The sequence below is a fragment of the Cercospora kikuchii genome (assembly GCF_019650295.1).
Source record: "Cercospora kikuchii DNA, contig_00006, whole genome shotgun sequence".
NCBI classification, from domain to species: domain Eukaryota; kingdom Fungi; phylum Ascomycota; class Dothideomycetes; order Mycosphaerellales; family Mycosphaerellaceae; genus Cercospora; species Cercospora kikuchii.
In genome coordinates this window covers 1,494,663-1,519,196 of record NW_025408587.1, presented here as the reverse complement: position 1 = coordinate 1,519,196, position 24,534 = coordinate 1,494,663, and the positions used below count along the sequence as shown (strand labels likewise).

The 24,534-nt window shown below is 53.4% G+C and overlaps 9 protein-coding genes across 9 annotated transcripts; 2 read left to right on the top strand and 7 right to left on the bottom strand.

The window, feature by feature from the left end:
• Positions 1–430: 430 nt before the first annotated feature.
• CKM354_000950800 (uncharacterized protein) lies at positions 431–1,045 on the top strand (the record flags this gene model as incomplete). The annotated part of the gene is made up of 1 exon (XM_044804933.1): positions 431–1,045. One exon carries the CDS (start codon positions 431–433, stop codon positions 1,043–1,045), a length of 615 nt encoding a protein of 204 aa, XP_044660868.1.
• A 293-nt stretch (positions 1,046–1,338) lies between these two features.
• Positions 1,339–2,393, bottom strand: CKM354_000950700 (uncharacterized protein; the record flags this gene model as incomplete). Its single annotated transcript, XM_044804932.1, has 4 exons — positions 1,339–1,432; positions 1,488–1,928; positions 1,979–2,172; positions 2,226–2,393. The coding sequence occupies 4 exons, from the start codon at positions 2,391–2,393 to the stop codon at positions 1,339–1,341; spliced, it is 897 nt and encodes a 298-aa protein (XP_044660867.1).
• A 757-nt stretch (positions 2,394–3,150) lies between these two features.
• CKM354_000950600 (uncharacterized protein) lies at positions 3,151–5,518 on the bottom strand (the record flags this gene model as incomplete). Its single annotated transcript, XM_044804931.1, has 5 exons — positions 3,151–3,635; positions 3,695–4,321; positions 4,378–4,827; positions 4,884–5,246; positions 5,305–5,518. The coding sequence occupies 5 exons, from the start codon at positions 5,516–5,518 to the stop codon at positions 3,151–3,153; spliced, it is 2,139 nt and encodes a 712-aa protein (XP_044660866.1).
• A 1,845-nt stretch (positions 5,519–7,363) lies between these two features.
• CKM354_000950500 (uncharacterized protein) lies at positions 7,364–8,561 on the bottom strand (the record flags this gene model as incomplete). The annotated part of the gene is made up of 3 exons (XM_044804930.1): positions 7,364–8,139; positions 8,194–8,327; positions 8,458–8,561. 3 exons carry the CDS (start codon positions 8,559–8,561, stop codon positions 7,364–7,366), a joined length of 1,014 nt encoding a protein of 337 aa, XP_044660865.1.
• Positions 8,562–9,185: 624 nt separating this feature from the next.
• On the bottom strand, positions 9,186–10,378 carry CKM354_000950400 (uncharacterized protein; the record flags this gene model as incomplete). The annotated part of the gene is made up of 2 exons (XM_044804929.1): positions 9,186–10,035; positions 10,170–10,378. 2 exons carry the CDS (start codon positions 10,376–10,378, stop codon positions 9,186–9,188), a joined length of 1,059 nt encoding a protein of 352 aa, XP_044660864.1.
• An 827-nt stretch (positions 10,379–11,205) lies between these two features.
• On the bottom strand, positions 11,206–13,182 carry CKM354_000950300 (uncharacterized protein; the record flags this gene model as incomplete). Its single annotated transcript, XM_044804928.1, has 1 exon — positions 11,206–13,182. The coding sequence occupies one exon, from the start codon at positions 13,180–13,182 to the stop codon at positions 11,206–11,208; it is 1,977 nt and encodes a 658-aa protein (XP_044660863.1).
• A 707-nt stretch (positions 13,183–13,889) lies between these two features.
• Positions 13,890–15,245, bottom strand: CKM354_000950200 (uncharacterized protein; the record flags this gene model as incomplete). Its single annotated transcript, XM_044804927.1, has 5 exons — positions 13,890–13,962; positions 14,012–14,329; positions 14,383–14,440; positions 14,530–14,891; positions 15,064–15,245. 5 exons carry the CDS (start codon positions 15,243–15,245, stop codon positions 13,890–13,892), a joined length of 993 nt encoding a protein of 330 aa, XP_044660862.1.
• A 5,145-nt stretch (positions 15,246–20,390) lies between these two features.
• Positions 20,391–22,205, top strand: CKM354_000950100 (uncharacterized protein; the record flags this gene model as incomplete). The annotated part of the gene is made up of 1 exon (XM_044804926.1): positions 20,391–22,205. One exon carries the CDS (start codon positions 20,391–20,393, stop codon positions 22,203–22,205), a length of 1,815 nt encoding a protein of 604 aa, XP_044660861.1.
• A 243-nt stretch (positions 22,206–22,448) lies between these two features.
• CKM354_000950000 (uncharacterized protein) lies at positions 22,449–24,287 on the bottom strand (the record flags this gene model as incomplete). Its single annotated transcript, XM_044804925.1, has 1 exon — positions 22,449–24,287. One exon carries the CDS (start codon positions 24,285–24,287, stop codon positions 22,449–22,451), a length of 1,839 nt encoding a protein of 612 aa, XP_044660860.1.
• Between the last annotated feature and the right edge of the window lie 247 nt (positions 24,288–24,534).

The window sequence follows — 24,534 nt, the reverse complement described above, 5'->3', positions numbered from 1 at the left end:
CTAAACCTGCTTGTCCACTCCACCCACTCCACTGTAGCGGAGGTCGGTGCGCTGGGTCCACGACTAGGCAAAGTGGTAAGTGGCAGTGCAGCAATACTATGTTGGCTGTCTTCTGGCACAACCAGAATGGTCTATTCTGTTTGACATCCATGCACCATGGCTATGCTGAATCCTTCTCTGTTCGCCAACAACATAGTGCACACTATGGAGGACAAGGAACGTGCGGTATTCGAAAATAAACTGGTATGCAATGGATACTGCGCTTCGATGGCTGTCACTGGCAACGAGCGCAAATATATAAGACCTCGATGAACCGGTCCTGTAACTTGTATCATCATCACACAATCTTCACATCTTCCAAGCACAGAGCAACCGAGCCCAATACTCTCACATCATAATTTATCAACAACAACAACCAAGCTCATTCAGCATGCCATCAATTCAATCCATCCTCCCAGCCATGATCGGCCTCCTTACTCTCTCGAACCAAGTCCAAGCTGTTCCTACACCAACAGGCGGACTCGTCAAAAGACTCGGCTGCTACGGCGACAGCAGCGATGTGAGCTTCTACTCCCTCCACGGCCTCGGCTACTCCGGCGACATCACCCAAGAAGTCAAGAACGACATCCACACCACCTGTACCAAAGCCGCCGGCAAAACCATCAAACCCTCCGAACCATTCTGGCTCTGCACCAACTGGGAAAAGACAGCCAAGGGCAAATCCGAAGCATTGAAATGCTACGAGAGCTGCCAACCTGGCATCGACATCAGCGGAAGCAATTCAGCAATCATAGACGCTGGCGTGCAAGCCTGTCGGGATATTTGCAAGCTCACACGCGGAGAACCGGATCTCGCAGATGATGGATGGAACCATATTGATTGGGCTATTGAGGTTCGTGGTGGGCAGACTGAGCAGGTCATCACGTATGAGACGTGCAAGGCAGCTTTTGAGACGGAATTGGGAGGGTGCTCGAGCGGTAGTGAGCAGAACCATGATGGCTTCTGGTTCAGGATCGACCCAAATGCCAGGAAGTGCCCGGCTTAGGTTAAAGGGTCGACAGGTTGAATGGATTGGCGAGGCATCGGGAAGCTCTTTCTCTCTTATCTTGAACCAGTGTAGCAGGACAGATGAAGTACAGGTTCTCCTCAGCTGAATTTGACATGCGTCCGTCGTCCTGTTATAAATGCGGATCAAGTCTCAGTCGCATTGTCCGCCAGTGGTACCAGGTGTAGCCAGGTGCAGAAGCTGGGAAGTTGCAAGACTGCAGGAGTCATGAATTAAGGGATAGATAGATCAAATAGATTCCGATCTACAATGACTACCAACGCTGAAGAGCTTTACAAGCCAACCGCTCCCGCTAAGCCATCTGTAAGATTGTTCAGAACGTTCGATCCACCCGCAATCACCTGGAAGATGTTCTTGTACGAGTCACTAGAATTTCAATCAGCAATCATATCATCTGAACAATTGAACGGGAAAAGCTTACGCAGTAATGTTGCCAAACTCAGTTCCCTTCGATGGAGATACTGCAACGAGGTTGTTGATCATCAATCCCAAGCTCGCAAGTGTGATAGGCTCAGTGCGAGGCCTCCATCCAAGGTTGTAAGGAAGACGCTCCTGTTCGAACAGACTGCGAACCCAGTCGAGGCGAGTCACTCCGGTGAGATCATCTCCGCCCATAGTCTGCAAGTACAAGCCGGTCTCGCCATAGCGAAGAACGAACTCGCGGACGCCATATGTGAATTCTGGGTTTCTCCTCTCTGAGTCCTCTGTACGGCCGGCGATGGCTTTTGCAGCACCGAGCAAGTTGGTAGTTGTGCTACCTTGGTAGAACGATAAGGTCTGCTGCCAGATATCGTTGTTGAAATCGTGGTCGTTACCGAAGAAGTCGTCTTGGCGAGACAGGCTGGCGTCGTGTTCGATGGGGCTGACACGCTCTGTCAGCAGGTAGTCGACGACTCCATTCGATTTGCTTACAAGTTGTGTTGGTCCAGATCGTTCAGATCGAATGATCCACCGAGAGGGTTGGGCGAGGAGAGAAGTCCAACACCACCAACTGCGATTGAGAAGTCTGGGCCGACATTTAGGCCAGCTGCCAATCCCTGGACCAAATGTGGGATCGTCATGTTTTTTCCAGATCTGTTGATGAACCCATGATTGGCCAGCGAGTTCTGTGGACGATATTAGCACTCCTGGAAAATTGTGGAAATATTTGAAGACCTACCAGGCCAGGACACGGCGACCGCACATCATTTGGTCCAGGTCTCTGCCAGTTGGTAAACCGCGGATCGTTCGCAGGCGCAGGTTTCAAGCCATTCAGAAGTCCAGGAATATTCAGCTGTGCAGACGCACCAGCAGCAAAAAGTGCTCCCAAAGTAATAACTTGAACCATAGTGAAGACAGACCTGAAATGGAAGTTGCGACCTGGGCCAGCGAGGAAGCAGCGACCGCCACCTTATTTGAACTCCCCATACTCAGCAACCACGCTACGCCAACGCCAAAGCGGTTCGATGGAGAATTCCTGGAGTCGGAGATCGATCAGCCTCGGTCTGTGGCTCGTAGTAACAAAGCAGAATCTCTGATTCGTCGTGGAGAGGGACCCTCTTCAGGCTTGCTCTGTTTGCGGGCAAAGTGATCGACGGGACAAAAGCTTGAATGCGTGATGGACACGCTAAAGTCAAATAAAGTGCCCTCAAGCGCAGCCGCTTATGTAGTAGGCTGGACGCCACGCACGTTCGAACCGTGGAGGTGGCTTGTTGACGACCTTCCAAGGTGGGAGAGGGCCGAGATATTTGTATAGTGCGAGCGCTCGTCACTGCTCAATGGAAATCCAGGCGCCAGGACACACTGTGAAGGGTCAGCGGTGTGGACGGAATGACTGAAGATGATGATAGTCAGGCACGGCCGATTTGCATTGACCAACTCCTGTCGATGATTGAAGACCACGATTCAAGACTTCCCAGACTCGCCGAGGCCAAGGGTCAATAGCGGTACTAATAGCAAGCTCTGCCCGCGATCGATGCAGCTTGTCACTCTGAAGTAGTTGTCAACCGAAATACAACGCGCTACATCACCGATATGCGAGGTTCCAGGTTTTCATTATCATGTCTACTGTTTCCTTGCCATACGGAATTGTTGGGGTCTACTCATCAAGTCTTCAGAATATTCCCGGCCACCTCGATAGCCTTGACTGTCCGCTCGAGGTAGTCTTGTGCCACCTCCCATTGATCTCTCTCGACTGCTTCCGTCACACCGGGGAAGGTCACGGGCGCGTATCCAGTATCCAGGCCTGGAGCGAAGATCAAATGCTGGTAGAACTCCCTCGTAGGCAATCCGCCTTGCGAGGTAAATCCGCGCTGGAAGTCGCGGTACTTTGCATTGACGACTTGGAGAAGCTCCGAATTATTGCTGCTGATAGCGAGCTGAGCCAAATCGGCGGCCTCTTGCGCTTGAGTACGGAACGTCGAGATGGCATCTTGCAGACTTGAGACATCGAAGTCGTCTCTCGATGAGTTGCCGATGGTGTACTGAAGGGTCTGGTAGTACCTCTGCATCTGATCGGCGTAGTTAATGGGCTCAAGAGGTAGGAGGTCATCGGAAGCCAAGTGGTAAGCGAGGAGAGCGAGGTACTGGCCTGTTGAAAGACGTTAGCTGCACGACATATGGCCAATTTCGACGATGTCTCTAACTCACCCATCGATTTATGTGCTAGGAATCCAGGATCCGCGAACTTGCTCATCCAGTTATAAGAATCGAAGTTACTGTGATAGTGGTAGATCGGGTCAGTTGGTCCAGGATTTGCACCCATATCAATTGCAGCAATTCCGCGGTGGACGAAGCTCGTGTAATCACTCCCAGAACCAAGTACGCCAACGGTTCGGTTGGTGTCGTGACTCCAGACGTCATACATTGTCGAATTGCCTTCGAGAGCGGGCCAAAGGACTTTCTTCATGAGATCTTGAGCAATGCGGTGCAGCTCCGGAGTGGCCGAGATATCCGGGTGAGGGCCAGACACAGCAACATCGATATTCAAATTGGCAACAACAGACTTCTTGATCCATGGCAAGTACTCCTCCATCCATTCTGTCGATCCGATCAGGCCATATTCTTCAGCATCCCAGCTTGCAAGTACGATGGTACGCTTCGGCTTCCAGCCTTGGGCAAGCAGTTTGCCGAATACACGACCGAGTTCGACAATGACGGCTGTTCCACTGTTGGGGTCTGCAGCGCCACCAACGATCCAGGCATCTCGATGGTTGCCAATGACGATAGCTTCGTCGGAGCTCGTGCCGTTGATGATGCCGATGGCGTTCCAGATGTCTACGCAAACAAATTAGGCTCCACCACATCACGTCTCTGGCCCGCTCATAACTCACCAGTGTACGCATCCTCCATTTGGTTTGTGAGATGCAGTGTAACTCCAGGCGCAGGTCCCGTCGAATACGTCGCGTTCAGTGCGCCCACCCAGTTGGTCCTGTTCACCGCCGATCCATTTGTGCCATAGCCATCCAACGCCGCAAGAAGTGGTTGAGCCTCGGCATAGGAAATTGGAAGACTGGGAATGCGCGGAGTAACAGCTCCCTTATCAGCACGTGGTGAATCCTTGCGAGACGGATAGCCGGGAGTCGTTGGGTCTCCTGGATATGTGCTCAAGAACTGTACGGATCCTCTTTGCACAGCTGTGGGATTACGAGCTGGCCCATCCGGGTAGGCAGCATAGCCTTTGGCAACTGTGATGTTGCCATCATCTCCAGGATCGGTGAATAGAACGGCGCCGATCATGCCATTATCCTGGGCGTTTTTGACCTTCAGACCTCGGAAAGGACCTGCCAGTCACGGAACCCGTCAGCGCTTTCCCTAGTGGCATAACCGGACAACCTACCTCCATAGCGAGCCAGTGCGATCTTCCCTTCCAAAGGTACACCGAGCGCCTTGAGTCGCTCAAAATCGACCTGCTGACCTCTTCCAACATACACGTACTCGGCTGTCACATCGCCATTTGCCGAGAAGCCATGGAAGATTGGGATTCGGTCTGGGTAGCTCGATGTGTCATCCTCCTCCAGCACAGCTTCCTCCAGTGAAGGAGTATATTGGGTGCCATTCGGCCACGTCAAGGCGAGAGATCTGCTGACAGGATAGTTGAGATACACGTTGTAAGCGTCAAGGCGAGTGGTGAAGCCGGCTTCCGCCCATCGATCTGCAGTCCATTGGGCTTGGGACTCGTTCTTGCCGGCAATATGGTTACCTGGCAGACAACAAGGCGTCAGCGGCGATGCAATTGAGCAGCTACCGATCTGGCATACCGTGGGTGTAGTAATAACTCCAATCGGAGATCTCATTGGCATCAAAGGAATCGATAATGAGTTGCTCATCTGGGCTCAGCTCTGCCCGCGGCGTTACAGATCTCTTCGTCAGGCCATGGCTGTGGAACTCGCGCTCTCGGACGCAAGCATGCGAAGTCGGCAGTAGGCAAAGCGCGGCAATTGAAGTGAGGAGCTTCATTGCCGACATTGTCATACCGTGCCTAGTTCAGATGTAAGCCTTCTTATCGTCCACAGCATGACGGCGACCGCGCGATATTTATGTGCTTGCATCGCGACAGAGATAGGCACGGATGACGTTTGTGTCCGGCTGCCTTGCTAGTAAGGATCGCAGCGTGGTATGTTGCTTTAGTCGCTTGGCGAAGCGTTGAGAGCTCTGCGACCCGCAAAGCGCGTGGTGTCGTTGTGGAGGAGCAGGATCCGCGCCATTGTCACCTTCCACGAGCAGTAAGGTCGCCAAGCATCGCGTGCCTGCTCCGCGCGCAAACCCCAGCAGCTGCCCGGCGGAGTGCAGGCGGTATGCAGCACTGGGTCACCGCGAAAACAAAGCAATGCAGCTTACTGTGACGCAATGGAAAGTGGTTGGCAGGTACATCGTGATCTTGGGAATGCGAATGCGCGTGGTTCGGACGAGACACGCACCATTGCCATTCTGGCTGAAGCTTCTTGAGCTTGCATGGCTTTGACTTTTTCTTTGCCGAATGATGTTGGTCAGCCAGTAGATGTAGGGTTGTCTCAATATCCCTCTCACTATCCCATGTCGAATATTGCATCGATCTGCAAAAAGAACCTCCCGCTTGCATATAATCGCATACTCGATACCTCCTAGAAGCTGGCTAGAAGACATGTGCCGGGTGCAAGCTTCTCTTCTCGTGTATGAAATGCAGTCAATGACCGGCTTGACGACCGAATAGTATGACTTTTGTCTGCTCGATGATCTTGATGCAGTACTCGTGTCCTCCTGGATGTTCTTCTGTGAAGTCGCCCCGCGTCCCGTAATAGACGTGAGCAGCTCTGCGGCCCGATATTTCAGCCGTCACAGCGTTTTCCATTTGCGCAGTGAGCGCTCCAGCGTTACAACGGGAGACAACCCGAGCCAGCTGGAGATACACGCTGAGCGGCTGGATTCGATGGTCGCCGTCTGCTGAAACAGGCCACCAGCCGTGCCTGCTTTGATCCCAACATTCGTCTGCTGCTTGAATCAAGAGGGCCGCAAACTGTCTTGATGCCCCGTGATATGTACGCGCGATCCAGGAAATGTTGTCATGTGTTGCTTGCAAGGGCAAAGTTTGCCGAGTGGTCCTCAAATGAGGCGGAACGTACGTAGAGGGTAAAGCAGAGGTTTGCGAAATCTGCTGTGGTGGCCCACGCACAGTCGGCCGTGGTTCTGGACCATCTCGATGCTCGGAAAGTGTTGGCGGGAGGGTGGGAGGCGTTGCGCCTCTCTTATTGCTGGAGACAACAAGCAGACATGCAACGTTCTTTCGAAGCTTGGTGCCAATACGTTTGAGGTATGTCCGGACCGCATCGAAGTGTGGAAACATCTCGTTCGTTCGCAGCCAAGCGCCGTCGCGATGAGGAAATTACGGCGCGCAGTACTGCTTCTCGATTGACTTTGTGTTCAGGGTTGCGCTGGGCGCACAAATTCCAACGAAAACGGAGTCCAACTTGATGTAGGCTGGCAAAGCTGTCAAGACATCGTATTGTCTCCTAGAGTGCTCCGTTGTTGAATGTTGAAGTTATCGGGTCAGCCACATGCCAAAATGAGGTGATGATGTTGAGAGTGATTGCTTCGAAACAGCTGCCCGCAGAATGTAAGCCCGTGAAAGAATGATCCGGGAGTGAGAACATCGTGGCGCACGAAAGTGAACTGGTAGCGCCAAGTGAGACTCGAAATGCAGCTTCAATCTTTGGCTGCGGATCACAATTTATCAATCGCTTGATGTGAGCATCTAAATTTGTGGAGGGTGTAGGCGATGTTGCCAATAGGACAATTGACCAGACCGAATCTGCAACCGTCAGAAGTGTAGGTCGACTGCTTTCAAATACCTCTATTGAATTCCACAAGGCCGTTCTCACCACCACGCTCCCAGAACTCCTTCTCCAGACTCGTAGCTTTGACCGCTTGTCGCTGCGGGAAAGCTGCCAAAGCAAGCGGCAGTGCAAATATGCTTGTCGTGAGGATGAGTCCGAGATTGACTGGCAATACCAACCGAGGCCTAGACTTCAGCCACTGTCTCTGCTGCAACCGCACGAGGATGAGTGGCGGGATGACCATGATCGGCGTCGCGTTTAGTACCCGAGAGACAGCGGTCTCGCCCACCGCAAGGGTTGCTGCCTTCTTGCTCTTGCCGATCGACTCGAGAGGCTGCCCAGCTTCCTCGCGCTTCTTGCGAACCTCTTCGGACTCGCTTGGGAAGACGTCGATGCCTCGACGAATCTCTTCCCCTCTCATCAGGAACACGTTCAGCACACCAGCACTGGCCACTGCAGCAAACGGCACCAATCTGCCCAAGGTGACTTTTGTACTAGGACTGAGGCTTTTCAGTCTTGGCACGATGGAGTTCAGTCCAACAGCAACACCGCAACTCGCACCAACAGCCAAGAAATATGATTGGACTATGCTGGAAGTTGACATTGGTGTGCTCTTGTTCGCATTCGAAAAGTTGATGGCCACATTGAGGGACTGGTTGGCGACTTGCCAGGCAATGGTTCCCGTAGTGGTCAGATTCGGTGTGAGCATTCCAGCAGTGACGACCAGATTGGATAGAACGAAGCATGACATGCGAAAGGGAAGGAACACTGGTTCTCCGGTGTCTTTTTCGAAACAGTCAGAAGACATCCAGACAGTCGACAACATCTCCTACTCACCCGGATGCAGCGTGGAGTCGACAATTTTCTTGGCGGTCCATAGGTCAGGAGTCATCTGTGGGATCTTGCCTTGCTTATACTGAGTAATCAGTGCTTTGGCATTTTCGAGACCCGCTGAAGAAGTGAACAGTGTCCTACAAGATTCGTCAGCGAGTATCCCGAGCAGCGTCGAAGATCATCTTGCTTATAGGACGAATACGCGTCGAGATGACTGACCCACTGGGATCACGCAGTAGCAGTCTCGTGCCATGTTCAAAGCCTCACCTCGGATCTGAAATGTCTGCAGAGTGTTTGACTCGGCCCCAATATGTGCTGAGATCATGGCGAGAAGCAGGCAGATCTCTGCTCCCTGGCAGAGCGGAAGACATGTCGGTTGACAATGAGCAGATGTCAAAAGTCAAGCGAGACGCGAAATGCTCACAATCGCGGTGAGGTGCAGGAACGGCAATCGGTTGCGATAGCCGTCCGACCAATCACAGAACGCCAAGCACAGGGATCTCCTTCTTTGGCCAGCAGATTTCTCTGTTGTGACTTTCAACTTTGACGTCTATTATAACATGCAAACATGGGAGCAGGTCGACTTGCAGCCATGGCCATCCTGATGCGGCTCTGACTAGCTCACATCTCCATGGCCCAACCGAGTACCTGAGTAGATTGACGTTTTTCCACTCAGTTTTCAAGCAACAGTCTCTCACCGCGCTCGGTCTTCGAACTCCTTATGGCAGATCTTGAGCTGGCTACACACATCGTGTATGAGACAAGAACAATCATCGGCGGTCTTTGAGTACGGGCCAGGCTTGCTCACCACAGTCAGGTTTCGTAATTTACCAGCTCGGGACAAATTTGATTCGGCGCGGGCATCTCTGATGCTGGATGCCTCAAATCATAGTTATCTTTACACAGATATATAACCACAGCCATTAGCACTTCTACAGAGGGTATATCACAAGCTCTGTACGCCCAGACGCCAAGCCAAATTAAGTATTACATTCTCATGACCTTCTGCTGCTCTCCTCGATCTCCCTCCTCCTCGCTTCTCTGAGATCTTGACTTCGGGGCTGCCGGACCTCTCTCCATACACCATCCCAGGGCCGGAGTTCATTTGTGCCTTGCCTTGAGATACCGGGCGTAGGAAAAGCTGATTGGGGGTAGGCAGAAGAAGCGCTTGACTGTGGCGCATACCACCCGCCGGCTGGAGTATCCTCCTCTTCTCGACCTTGCCAGTCTATGCGGAATGTGCTGGATGACGTGTCTGGAACTGAGGGCGAATCCTTGTTTAACAGTAGCATGAGCATCTGCTGTCGTTGCATTTCCTCCTCTGTAATGGATTCGGGATCGTAGCCGGTGTTGGGAGTGGCCGGTGGCCCTTCGCGGGAATATGCAGTTGGAAACATATTGCGGTTGTAATTCTGCTGGTACACTTGCTCTTGCGTGAGCGCTGTCTGACTTTCTGAAGGCAGGTGTGTCATTGGCACGGGCAGTTGCTGCTCTTGGGTCCTTGTCTTCGCAGCACCGACCTTCCTCTGCGTCCACACAAGTAGGCCTCCGTACAGGATCGTGCCGACGGCTGCACACACGGTCACCAAAAGCGCAGGAGTATTCCAATGGTATCGCCGGAAGACCGTGAAGTTGTAAAGCACTGTGAGTAATCCGATCGAACAAGACGTAAATGCTGGTAGGAACACACTGTCTGCCTGGAACTCAGGGCTTCGCACTGCAAAACATAGCAAAGCTGTAAAGGAAATGCCGGCTGCAAGCAAGGCCACAGCAAATATGCCAATGACAGCTTGAGATATGCGTGTTTGAGGGTCACGATCAAATGTCGTAGGAAGCATAAGGAAACTGCTTGCGAATCAGTTTCGTTCTCACCAACGAGTGACGTGCCGTTGCGTTCCAGTCTCAATGAATGTGGGAACCAGGGACAAGCAATCCGCTGTGCCGTTGTTCTGCGTACATGAGCGCAGGTAGAGACTTACCCTCCCAGTATCATGAATGACGATGCTACCGCCACAAGTCTCCAATACCATGCTGTATCGTGCCTCCTCGTTGCAACTCCATTCACAGTATGATAGCTTTGCGGCCGCCCAGCGCTGGACGTCCGCAGCCGCTTGAAGATGTTCAAATTCGACGCTTTCGCTTGCCAATTCCGTGGCTCTTCTATATTATCTCGCGGTCCAGCATGCATTTGAGACCGACTTGGGTGGGCAGTGGTCGGACACGGTGCGCCGAAGCGCCTGTGAGATCTGGTTCCCTCTCTTCTTCTTTATGTTCGCAAATTTCGGGCTTCTGAGCTGCTGGTCTGTCGGCAGTGCCGAGTTCTGCTAACTTAGGCTTGCGGCTTTAGTCTCTCGAAAGTCCTGGTCAGCTGGCAGGTCGGCTGGGTGAATGGGTCGTTGTCGCGCGACGTGGTGATTTCGTGAGCGATCGAGTTTACTTGGTCCCATGCGAAGGGCCTTCCCCTTCTTTATCAGACCGGGTGAAGAAGTACAGCAGGTTGCGAATGGCCGTCCGACCTACATCGTAAGCCGGTCAGAAGATCTACCTTGTTGCCGAGTGCGCTAAGAGGCGTAAGCCACGCTTCTCCGTCCCACAGCTGCGAGACTGCGCCTCGCAATGAGAGTATAGCAGTCAACACGAGCATGCTGCAGCTCAGAGTGGCTGTGGCTCGGACATGTCGTGCAGCGCGCATCCGTGACGTTGCATCGGAACGTGTCTGTAGGGGACCCGGCGAATGTGCAGACGCGAAGTCAGGGCGACCTGGAGTCTTAGCTGCTCGCTGGCAGTCGTGACTGCAGAAGGACAGCCACTTCCCTGTTCATGGAAAGTGTGGTCGCGGCTTGCGTTTTGGCAATGTCCTGACATGTTCGCGAAACAAGGAAGATGAAGTGAGAGGATAGGGAGAGCGAAAGACCAAGTCAAAACACAGCAGCCACAAGCGGACGGAAACACATCCTGCGCATCCTCCACGCTTGGTGCACTGTCATCTGTGGCTGGTGGCTCACAACGTCCCTCCTACTGACTATATGGGTCGTGATCAAAGTCAACAGGAAAACTGCCCAGAGACGCAGTGTCTTCCCTCACATACACGCTGACGGTGTGCCCTCTGCACGCGAACAAACCACGGCCCTGCTCGTCAATCACAACCTCTGGTCGACCTTCTGGTCCTTTCAGAACGTCGATCCACCTCTCGCCAGGCTGGCCAGCAACCATACTCTTGACTGTCCACTTGTTTGGCTTATCGATGCTCATGATGACTACGCAGCCGGGTCGATCATGAGTGCCAGATCTCGTCCAGCCAATGCATGACTGGCTGTCCATATAGTCTGTCTGCGCCCCGTACGCAAAGAGCTTCCGAGCAAGCATCAAGGATGGCAGGACAGGATTTTCGCAGTGAGGACCGTCCTCACAAGGTGGTCGACAATGCGGATCTTCGGCCGCTTCTCCTTTCTTACCTTCACAGACTCCGTATAGGTCACCCCAGAAGATGTATGGTAACCCGCCAGCCCGAAGCAAGATGAACGCGTAGAATAGTGCCTTGAGACCCTGATCCATAGGGACACAACTTGCCTGTCCGGTCTGTGTATCATGACTGGTGACAAATGTCACAGCTTGATATGGCCGGACCGCTACCAGTGCCTGCTTGTCCGGATCTCCTGGACCGGAGAGCAGAGTTCTCAAATCAGCGTTCTTGCTGCCTCGACGTACATCTTCAGACACGCGACTGAAACTGTACAGCAAAGGCGCATCGAACGCATACGCCAGCTGTGTGCCACATCCTTGTGGAGTAACAGTGTCAAGCCATCTGAGCTGTCTGCTGACCTCGGCAGCCAGTACCTCACCGACGACAAAGGCATCCTTGCCAAACCGTCTTCGACTAGCAGCATGGACTTGACCAATCCACTCTCGTGTAAAATGCCAGCTGAAATGCTGTGCAGCATCCAGTCTGAACCCGCTGATGCCAACGTCTTCAACCATCCATCTGCCCCATTGTAGGATATCGTTGCGAACTTCAGGGTGGTGGTAGTAAATGTTCGAGAAGAGAAGGTAATCGTAGTTGCCATGCGTGTGATCCACATCGTCTACCCAACCCTTACCGGGTCGTCTAGCTGGAGGGCCATCAAGGAGTGCGCTCTTCATTGCATCTTTGGCGAATCTTGCGAAACGGTTGAAGCCATTATTTGGCTTGCCAGGCATAGGAAGTTGCTGATCGTTCGGCCTTGGACAAGTCGCAGGGTCGTCTATCAATTTGTAAATGGCATTCTTCTGGCTGCGCTGGTCCCAATCTGTACCGCTGAAGTGTTCTGATCTCCACTTCATCGGACTATACTTCATGCCTTCTCTTTCTCGACCTGGAAATTCATACTTCAGCCATGCCTCGATCTTCTTTGGTGCGCAAATTTCCACCCTGCGATCATGTCCATCGACCTCAACAGCCCAGGCTTCTTCCACTGCGTCTCCAGCAGTCTTGTGATTCAACACTGCATCCCATATGAGCTCTACACCTCCGTAACCATGTGGTCCGCGTAGTTTGCTGGCGGTTTGAACTAGATCATGCAGTTCTTCGCGACTTCCCCATCTCGTACTGCGCGTGTATTTCTGGTCGAACTCTCCCAGGTCCCACAAGTCGTAGCAGTCGTAACCGTTGCCATCTGGGTTATTCGCTTTACATCCGGGTGGTAGCCACACTGATGTGACACCGAGCTCGTTCAACTTGGGCAATAGACGGCCCAGTCGCGACCAGTGCGAGCCGTGACAATGTGTTTCGTGAGGGGGCGGAGGTTCGGACTTGTTATGCCATTCAAAAGCCTGGAAGAGCAGCGGGTTGTCTGGCGTGTACCCCTGCTGGCCTGATGCGTGGGAAGGATAAGGTCGGGGAGGCACAGGTGGTGGTGGTGGTGCGGTAGTTGGCTGGTGCTGTGGTGGAGGTACTCCAGAAGCCGAGCTGAATTCATCGCGGAGGTTGGACAGATTCTGCTTTAGCCATGACATCTTGCTATGCGCTTTGGTATGCGATGAAGAAAGAGAGGAACGGCAATCCTGCACCTACATGTACTCTCGCCGATTGAATGGCCCATTTCTATTTAGCCATGGTGTAACCGCTGAGTCGACCCACAACTCCAAGAATCACGGCGCTGATAGAGATGTGGATGTTGTTATGGAGCCAGCCCCGAACTCGGGCCTCTCGAAGATGTTGCAGATTCCCATTGGTGATGGTCGGGGAACACAGCCGATGACGCCTGTGCGACGCTGGGCAGTTTAGCTTCTCGCCAAGAGCGAAGCGCTGTGCCATTCGTATTGCAAACCAATAAAGAAGCTGGTACAGATGCAGCGCGAGATCAGCTTGATCTATACAGACGTTGTTCTGCGCAACATCAAGAAGGCGATCGGGGCCGTATCGTGGCAGGGTGGCTGGATGAGCGCATGTGTAGCGGAGCGACTCAAAGCGAGTCACGTGATACGGCTTGGCGGTCTGACATGTGAATGAAGCCCAACTTCCAATGCTCAACAAACCATGAAGAAATCGATTGGACGCCGTCACCGATGCTTCACTAATGTACAGGTGCTTCAGACCGTTGCCTCTATTGTCTAGCACGGCCATGTTCCTGGTATTTGGCCTCCACAACGCTCGGTATCCGCTCACGCACCGCTCCCACAACCTTCTCAACACTTCTTCATCCTCGACCTGTTGCCTTGAACTACTTGGCTGCAATTTCAACCCCGCCCACGGCACCGATCGCCTTCTTGATGTCGCCGTAAATTGCGAATTGTCTTGGCAAAAATTAGCAAAAATCGAAGAAAATGGGGTATAAACACTCACCCGGCGGTCAGAGTTCCGACCATGAAGAGACGGGCACCAATACCAGAGTAGGAGCCTCTCAGTCCCAACTCTTTAGCGATCTTAATTAATCTTGAAGTGGTGCCCTCGCCTGGCAGACCCTTTGTCTTGTTGATCTTGGACAGCATAGTATCGGCTGGTTGAGAAACGATGGCGGCAGCGAAGCCAGCAATCAGACCAGAGCCAAGGTTGATGACGGTCTGCATGCCAGAGCTGGTCTTCTCCTTGTCGAAGAAGTTTTTGTAGGCAGCTTCGGAAACTTTCTCGTAAACGACGAATTTGGCCATGGTGTATGGGACCCTGAATCACGTGTCAGAAACGGCCAGTATGGGTTCTGCAGTGTCAAGACTTACTGCTTGAAGAGGATTGGTCCGAAACCAGAGTAGAAAGCGCCAATTCCTTCTTCCTTGGCTGTGAAAAGCAGTTAGTGACATGGACCGTAATTTATCAAGAGAGGTCTTTCGCGAGACGAAGATGCCTTTTCTAACGACTCAACGTACCCATGCGTGTGAATCCAGAAACGAGACCGCTGGCGTAGGTTGGCTCAGACACCAATCGGATACGGGTAGCCTCGAGAGGGCACAGGGCGATATCGGCGAAGAACTCGGCGGTGGCAGAGGATGCGAGGTAGACGGCGGTGCGGTTGTTCGATGCGGTCTCGTAGCCAAGGTAGTTGATGGCTTGTTGCTTGAAGAACTCGTAACCACCGAACTTGAAAGCACCCTGGAGGAAGTAACCGGCGAAAGTTGGGCCAGCACCAGTCAAAAGAGCACCAGCACCCTCCTTTGCGATGACTTGACGGAAACCACCAACCAATCCGCGGTTGTAGGTTGCCGGGTCGAGCTGGATACGGGTCTTGACGCTGTTGAAAGCTATCGTTAGCTTTGTCCTTCCACGCGCGCCATCCCAGATTTTCAGCCGCCCAGTATGCGCCGCGACGCGCATCAACTGAGAACACAAGAGATGTTGTAGTCCCCAGCATCTGTTGTAGTCCCTTGTTGCCCGTCTCTTTTCAATGCCTTTTGTTGACTTACACATCGACAGGTGTGAGACCACCGTGGGTCACTGAACAGCAAACAGCACCAGCGAAAGCGAAGCGCGAGTAGAGGGCGACTCCGCTGAGCTTCTCAGGTGTGTTTGCTGCCACATTCTCCTTTGCGGCATCCAGCTTGCCAATGCCGGTGCTCTGCGGCGGTTGTGTCGCGGTTCCAGACATTGTGCGGTATGTGTTGTGAGGAGAGATATCCGGCCTGGATGATTACAGAATCGCGAGTGCCACAAGGACTGAGTGGAGATGGGATGCGACAAGGCGCTGTGTTGATGAAGTTCGAGAGAAGTGTCGCAATGGAAAGCTCTCCGTGACAACTTTTCTCGCAGTTCGCGAAGTTACGGAAGCAAAGCTCTCCTTAGCCGAGAACGTTGAGCAACCAATTATCCACTCCGATGCATGCACGCTATGAGATCACTTCTCCGGCCACCCTTCATCAGTCTTCAAATCAAACCTATTGCAGTCGTCCTCATTTCCAGCACTGGTTCACATGTGCGCACCTAGGGCTGCTCGCATCACGACTTCCTGTCTTCACGAGGAAGCCAGGTCCGACCGGGAGAACGACGACGGAAGTCCAATGCATCGCCGCAAGCGCCAAGATCAGCGGCCAGACGGGATCTTCAACGGACAGCATGGTTCGGAGAAATAGCAGGAATTGCGACTACAGTATGATGGATTGGCATGCCAACGCCCCCGGACCTCTCTGGGCTTCACGGCAGTGCGCATAACACAAGCATGTCATGAGTTGGAAATTGCAGCATTTTGCAATACACGTCCATCGTGACCTACGTGGAAAGCTCGCTCGTGTTTTTAAAGCAACGCGAAGGCTCTTGTGCTCAGGCCACACCCGTGGACAGACATCGAGGCTCCCAATGCGGCCATCTTTGGAAACGTTGTCATCATGAATTCAATACATCAAGAGTTTCCATACCAAATCGGTTTGGAGGCCAATGCGCGCCTCAACTTCGGGTCTACGTGGAGCATTACAGCCTCAAGACAGGTTCAAGCGCACTACCTAGGAATGCATTCTTTCATTCAGTAAGATTATTCAAAGGTGTATTTGCCTGCTTGTTGAAATTGTGAAACTGCATTGAGATGCTGTATCCATTCCCGGGGCCTGATGAACTGGCCGGCATGTGACGATTGTGAGAATACACCGCCGCGGAAATCCTCCTCTCATGTCCTTCTTTGCGATACCATACTGGTCTGCCGGCGATCTTGAGTCGTTATCTCTGCACATGGTGTTAGCCAGCATTCATCCGGTCAGACAACACTCTGGCGTCGCGACCTGCGGTTCAGTCTCTCCCGCGGTATTCGTCCAACAATTATACTACGCACAATTCTCGTCCTCGATTGGGTATGCCGACCAGATACCTGGCCGGAGGTTGATGGCATCGATCGATGACTTGAGGATGCAAGTGTAAGTCTTCACAAGTCAGCGGAAAGCTCTGCAACATGAAGACAATTCGACATACCATCGAGACGTAGCTGGTACCCAGACAGGTTGGATCTTCAGCGCAAGCATATGCACAAGACAGAAGAGTGTCCTGCTCGCCATTGTAGAAGCGGCGGATGTCTGTGCCCTGGATGCTGTTGTCACACTGGATGTTCCACTGCTTTCCGTACACAGTGTAATTGGTCTAGAGATAAACGTAAGCATATGGCTAGAATTCGGTTCGTCACTTTTGTGATATCTGCTGTTCAGCTGACGACCACAGATGCCGGTCTGCAATCAGATAGTCGAGAAAAGATAAGTGCCATCCAGCGAGTACACGTACGTTGTGGTCTTGTGGACACGTCCACTCAGCAGCAACTGCCGCGATCAATGAGGCAAAGATGGTGAATGACTTCATTCTGCTAGACTTTCTAATATGTTTGCAAGACATTTATCTTGAGCAGCACATGCTCTTTATATCGGTTCGTTCTTGCCCCACATTTTATCAATGTACCGGGCCGAAAAATGGGCGCGAGAGCGCGAACGAGATTTCATCGAGGCTATCATTAGCATTTGCATTCGTATCGCATCCCATGTGCCAATTGCGCCCACTCTTTCCGTCACCTAGTGGTCTGATGGTAGGAAGCCACCGTTACACGCATAGTATACGGTACTTGGCAAGCAAGGGCCAGCTGCGCCACGGCAACATCTCCGACTATCTCGACAGGAGAGTAGAAGGCCAATAAAGGGTTCGACTTGATGGACGAAGAGTTTAGGAGAACGAGCATGTTGACAAGCTTCTTTTGAGCCAGGTCATATAAGGTTGTGCTTAGAGTTCATGAAGCTTGAATGATTGAGTTTGTACAGCCGTTAGCTCCCGCTCTCCTTGAACTATGCCGAGACACGCGACCTGTGCGAAGAATATTGGATGCAAGAACGAGGAATGCAGCGCAAGAATGCATACAATTGGAGTGATATTCCGATACTTGTCCAATAGAGCGCCCATGCTCGTGGAATCTTGACCAGCAGGGCGGCCGCTTGTGAAAACACCGCTCGATAGGGCACACGAGAACCAACCAAAGTCTCGTCGGCGCGCACACCACTTCGAGCATACATTACGAGAACGGCCAGAAAGAGCATGGTCGAGTGAAGGATGTGGCATGGAGTGCAAGACAGTCGGGACGTTGATGCAGGCGACTGCTGCTGAGCAACACGCAAGTGGCTTGAACGCCTTGTTGCAAGACATGCGTGCTTCCTGTAGCGGACCAGAACCACCAGCCACAACGAGATACGTCGCGAGGGCGAGTCGCATCTGTATCCTCCCTAAAGATGAATCGAGAGAATACCCATAAGCTGCCGCTCTCTCCTCTCACTTCTACACTCTTCACACTGGATCCCTGCCAAGCCAACGTTGCGAAGTCGTTGGCTTTCGGGCCCGGCGACATCGTTCTGGACGCGCATGCCCTACAAGCTGCGACAATACTTCCACGAAACAAATTTTGTACAGCACCTTCCCGTACTGAAAAGCACTTCTGCGCCTTCTGCGCCTTAGCTGGAACATCAACCGCAGAATAGAGATCGGGACGCGTCTCTCGCTATTTCGAGAGCCAACAGCTACTTTCCGCTCCCAGATCTGTTGACCGTGACAACTCCAGAGGACAGCAGAGTCATCGAGTGCGGCTCGAAGTGTTCGCCGCGGTCTACCTGAATTTGGCTATAATCGCGCTGGGCCTCTCTTGTGCTCGACTATCAGTCTACCGCGCTTCCACGCCACACCTGACTGCGACGACCTGAAGCGGACGAGAGGAATCATGGCAACCGACAAGGACCTCATCTTCCAAAACTTTTCAAAAAGTCTAGACGAGGCACAAGCCTTGTACCATGCTGACAAGAATGCCGAATGTATGGTTGCGTGCCAGAAAATGCTTGCAGAGTCAGCCCTTCCAAACTACCTTCGCATCCGTACCTTATGTCTTCTTGTTGCTCTCGAGGACGACTACTCAACGGCTTGGAGATACCTAGTGGATGCCAAGGCGTCGTATCGCTCTCTCGAGCACTCCAACCCAGCCGGTCGAGATGCAGAGCTCCACGCGATAAAGAAACAACTCTGGGGGGGGGCTGGAACAGCTGGAGGACAAGCTGATGAAAGTGGCACCCAGTGATGGAGACACAAGTGATGGAGACACAAGTGATGAGGAAGCCCGCGAGGAAGAGCTAGATGCGGAGACGGACGAGAAAATCAAGGCCAGATCACTGACACGTCCTTCTTGAGGCAATTGAACTGGCTTGTACATCGCCAGCAGAACCTCTAGCCTGGACCGGGGATAGGAACGAGGTCTAGAGACCGTGCCGAGAGAGTTTGAAAATTGTCAGCGTGTCTCCCTCGGAAAGCTCGCGCAGGCTGTTTCAAGCTCTCTAGGCGAGGCTATCCGCGCAAGCACTCGCAAGATGTCTAACACAGGATTCTAGCGGAGATGCTGAGATGTCAGTCTTGCACTGTTCACCGCCTGAACCCATACCGAAAGTGTGCAACTACATTACAAGCGAGATCTGGTAAGCTGTTCGCCTGCATACCACCAAACGACAGAGCATTTACGCGATGCGCCGAGCCGCGATCTCGTCCGGGTCTCCGGAGCAGACTTGTCTCTGCAAAGACTGGAACATGTCCATATCTACGGTACGGTCTCGCCCCTAGCTCGCTTGCTTCTTGAAACGAGGCATGGCTGAAGCGTCGAGGAACTGCGACGCGCGACGTACATCTACGGCTGCATATGGGCTTGCCTATGCCAGCTCAGCAGTGGGGCGTATGCAGATAATCCTCCAATGTCCAGAATCGCTCCGTCTGGCGGCCTCTCGGTGTCCTTCCAGATTGCTTGCAGCACGCGCGCGCAATCATTTTGGCTGGCCGAACGCTGCAATTGATGCATTAGGGAGTCGGCACTACGAGTATTGGTCGACTACCAATGTGCACATACTTGAGCGGTGCAAAATCGACACACGATGGTCGAGACACAGCACTAAGGTACTTACATTTCCCTCACTGTTGCCCGCGATGTTGCGCTTGAGCGCGTGATCGCTACTCGGTTGCGCCACTGCTCCGAGACGATCACAGATGGTGTCCTCCTCAAACCCATTGTCTACCGCTAAACGAAGAACTGGTTGCCTTGCAACATCATCGACCGCAGCAAATGCAGCCGAGCCGCAAGCTCAGGCAACGGAGCCTCCTGATTGGTCAATGCGTTGGACAGCATGTGGCTGATTACAGGGCAAAAGACCACAGCAGCGCAATCTGTGCTACCACTAGTCCTTCGACACTTGCGACAAAGCTAGGTGCCATGCTGAAGCCCGAGGTCAGCGCCATGAGAGATTGCTAAGCGACGAGATCTTTGAAAGGATGATTCGTTCGACAGCTCGACACGGTTCGCATCCACATCTCAGCCTGACAAGCTGCACCCGGGCGTAGGTATTTATGCAGGGAAGCTCGTGCCCGGGGCGGCCTCCACGATCCTCTAAGAGTCACACTAACAAACCAGCGGAGTGGCCCGTCGCAGTTCTGATGTTGCTGCTGTGCAGCCTTGAAGATGTTGGCGGAGCGGGCGGATGGCGCATGCGTTCGTGGTGGGTGCCGGCAGCGGGGCGACATGCATGGTACACGAGTGTCTTGTTGCCTTCGATGGTTGCGAACACGCTTGCGAACTTATGAAGTTGAGGCCGCCGCTTCCTGGTGCGAATTTCGTCTTCGGTTTCTACTGAGCGGACTCTGTCCCTGTTTCGCTTGAAGAAGAAATATCTCAGCTCACTTTAAACCCACTCTGCTTCTCGTTCACGAAGACTTGATTTGCATACATCGTCCACACTCAGCGCCTTCGGTGCAACAAATGCAGCAAGGAGTGATGTTCGATCAACCAATGCCGTCGCAATTCGATGGGTTCCCTGACGATGGTTACTACGACATTCCTATCAATAGGAAGGATAAAAAGGATAAGACCAAGAATGAAAGAACACCCACCGCGGGCATCCTCGCCATGTACGAGGGCTGCGTTTTGCAGAAAGCCCCGGCGCGGCCTGGCGAATTCGAGAGCTGGGCTCGACCAGATCACGAGCCTCTTCATAGTGGCGACATCGAGCTTGCACAGCTGTCGCGAAAGTATCGCAAAGAAGTTGGCGATCCTCTTGATGCGTTCGCTCAGCTTAGTCGCGACCAGAAAGGTGCGGTCAATCGTTATATCGAAGCCAGGCAGTCTCAAGAAGACGACGAGCACGCCGAGTGGACTCTGGACTGCGTCTATCGACACAAACGTTCAGTCGTCGTGAAAAATGCTTGGACTCGAGCCAAACCCGAGATCAGAAGTATCACCGTCATCATAAAACGACAGGACCGCAAGATTCCAGGCATGGCCTATACACGCGACATCATCGACATCAACGGACCGCACAAGAAGACCAAGGACGGTAGAAAGGACAACAAGAAGCACAGGGACAAGGACATATTCATCCCTCCTTTTGATGATTTCACGCCACTCAGCTTCGGTCCCGGTCCGCCACACAACGCCGATATATTGCATGTGCCTCCGCCACCACCTCCTCCGCAAGCTGCTGGCGGCCCACGTTTCGACTTTCCGCCGCCGCCGCCCCCTCCTGCTGGTGCTATACATGTTGACCAGTTCCGCCCGCCTCAGCACGGTGCGTCGAATCCGTTCGAGCCTCTTCCGCATCTGAACACGCCGGATCTCTACGAGAGCAGCTTCCAGCCTCCAATTAATGTCGATCCCCAATTTCAGACTCGTAGGCAAACACCCATCTTAGAAGATCGCCGCTCTCGTTCTTTGTCGCGTGACCGACGCCGGCAATCGCGGGAACGGCGAAGATATCAGGAGCAGGAAGAAGCTCGTCGTCGCGAAGATGCTCTCCGCTTAGAGCAAGAGGAGAGGCACGAAGAAGACCGTCGCCAGCAGCGCATCAACCAGCAACGAACCGAGCGCATGCTCGACGAGATTCAGGGCAACATGCAGGAGCAGCAGGATCAGATGCATCAACTCACTGGACAGTTCGCACAACTCAATCACGGACGGTCGCGCTACAGTGCCTCAAGCGAAGGGTCGCAGCACCGCGACCATCTCGACAAAGTCGACTTGTGGAGTCTCCCATCGGGCGATAGCTTCACTCCGCCTTCGTCGCCAGGCAGAAGAAGTCCTGCCATGCCTAGCGGTACACTTGGCCGGAAGTTCTATCGCGATCAAGTTCGCAAAATTTATCCCATCGAACGTCGCAACAGTAGCTACCATCGCGACAAAATGGTCGTGCTTGAGCCTTACGCCACCGTCCCCCGCGGCCGAGACGCGTATCAGCAAGGTCGTCGACGGGACAGCGCGAATCTAGAAGATGACTACCCCCATCCCCCAGCACCAATGCCTCCGATGGATCCTGGACGCCGCCATCGTCCGCAGATCCACCAACGTGCTGCGACGTTTGCGAATGATGACCATCCCTTCCAGCCTTTGGCTCTGCCGCAGTACCCGTCACAGGAGTATGCGCAGTTCGGTACGCACCAACGACGAGGAAGAGAGGAGAGGAAGAGGCGGGATAGCGACCTTTATGGCAGGCCGAGAGAGGTACCAGTCGCATATGTGTATGCCGAAGAGATGGATCGCAGAGGCGGACGCAGATCTGATCGGATTCCATTTGGTTTTTGATTGAGGATGATGATGTGCATTGCACGGAGTGGGCCACATAGTCCTTTGACAGGCGAATACACAGTCGAGAGACAAGCTACGGCCGTGAGCACATCTGTCCCATCTGTTGCTGTGGCAATCTAGTGTCCATCGCCTAAGCTGGCTCCGGTTATGGACTTTCACAGCATGAGTCTCGTAAACACGCTCCCTCAACCAACGCCTCGCTAAAGTGAAGACCAATTCTATGCCAACGTTCGCTCAATTTCATTTGAGAATCTCATCCCAGTCCGGGGTGAGCACGAACTTGGCTCGAATCAGTCCCATACCCATGGCATTCGCGTCTTCGACATCCTCGGGCGGCTGCTCGCCCTCTTTGGGCTTCGTTTCTGGCACTTTCGCGATCAAAACATTTTGTAAGAATGTGGCTTCGGCGCCTAAATTGAGAACCAGACTCGTACCGCCCCAGTCGAGAGTCGTCTTTCCGGACTTGTGCACCCGAAGCTTGCCAACTTGACCCGATCTTAGGCTCGGTCGGGTACTTCCTGACGAGGCGACTGGTGCCGTGGATGTTGCAGCAGCCCCATTCGCTTCCTCGACGTCCATCGCGTCGCCATTTCCGTCTCCATTTGACTCTGTAGCGTCTGGATCATCCTTAATCGTCACAGCCTTCAGATCAGGTAGTACGGGAGGGAATTGGAACAGATACACGTGCTTTTCGCGTTCCTCCTGTCTCGCCTTGGCCCGCTTGGCATGGCCAGTCTCTTCGGCCATTGCAGTGTCACCGTCCGCATCAGGTGCAGAGATGGCTTTGGGCACTAGCCTCCCCAATTCGTGTCGCACTTTCTGCTTGTCGTCGTAGAATCGGATCCACTCGTCCTTCTCAGCCTGTGTCTGAAAGTGTGGCTCGGGTGGTCTCTCGATATCAGACTCATCGCCTTCTTCTGGAATCTCAGCATTTTCCTTGATCATTTCTTTGGCTTTCCTCCTGCGTTCTGGCGAGTCTAGCAGATCAGCACCGGGGCTCGCAATGCCTGCAGCAGGCTGTGTGACTGCAGGCTCTGGGGTTGTCGGGCGTGTGTGTTCATCGTCTGTAGGCTCCTGCTTGATTTGAGGCTCTCCTTCAGTGTCCGAAGAGCTGTATGTGGTGGGCCTCTTAGGCACCACAGCTGTTCCTGTCACCTCGACGTCTCTTGCCCTCTGCTTGCCTTTGCGTTTTTCTGAGACCGCTTCTGCAGCATCACTCGCGTCCGGCGACTCCTCAGCTTGTAGTCCGACTGCTCGCTCTTTGTGTGGCACACGAGACAAACGGACTGGCACGAATGGATCTTCAAGGTCTGGCTCCTGGTCTCCAGTCAAATCTATGACTTGCATGCGATCGACGTCCCGCTTATCTCCTTCATTCTCATCTTCGTCGCTGGAAATGTAGCCTCCGTCTTCTGTCTTGATATGCGTCCGCATGCCGCCCATTTCAACATCTCCCGACTCCCTCTTGATCCCTGAGCCACCGAGGTATCCACTGCCACCTGATCTGCCACCGGGACCACCACCACCACCTCCTCCACCACTGCCAAACCCGCCAGGTCTACTGGTGCGCGCATATCTGATGTCGGCTGAAGCTTGGCCACCACCGAAAATACCCGAAGCCTCTGACGAGTACTCTCTCGGCCGATCACCAATGTGTCCGCCTCGACCTCGACCGCCCCGCGGAGCGCCTCGTTGGCCACCTCTGCCTCTGCCATAGCCAAATTTCCTGTCCTCTTTCGCTTTCTTCTTCGCTTCTTCGGCGGCAGCTTTTGCTTCGGCCTGTTTCTTTTTCGCTTCTGCAGCCTCTAGCTCTGCTCGAGCGGTAGCAGATCGTCGACCTGCGAACTTTGGTAAAGGCTTCGCGCCACCCCGTCCTCGCACGGCCGGAGATGGTCTTGCAGATCCTGGGCGCGAGCTTGGTGTAGGCGGAGCAGGTGTGCCAGAGGGAGTTGCAACTGGCGTGTTACTTCCAGACATTGGCGCTTCGGGAGCTGTTCCTTGGGTGGTGCCTTCTCCATTGCCATCCGCGTTACTGGTTTTGGCAGAATCGCCTTCCTTCGTCGATTTCTTCGGTGGCATGATTCAATGTGTGTTACCGTGACATGGCGAAGTGAAAGTGACATGTACGAGCGTGCGCAGAGCTCAGCAAAAAGATTGAACGCGAGTCATGTCGCTTATCGATAAGTGCAAGGTTTGGGCGTTGCCGTGGGAGCGATGTTTGCGTCTAATCATAAGCGGGAGGCGCGATGGACCAACAAGAACGGGCGGAAGAAGAGGAAGCAGCGCACCGCGGTGCGCATGGGGCAGAAGCAGGCGCTACCCGTGC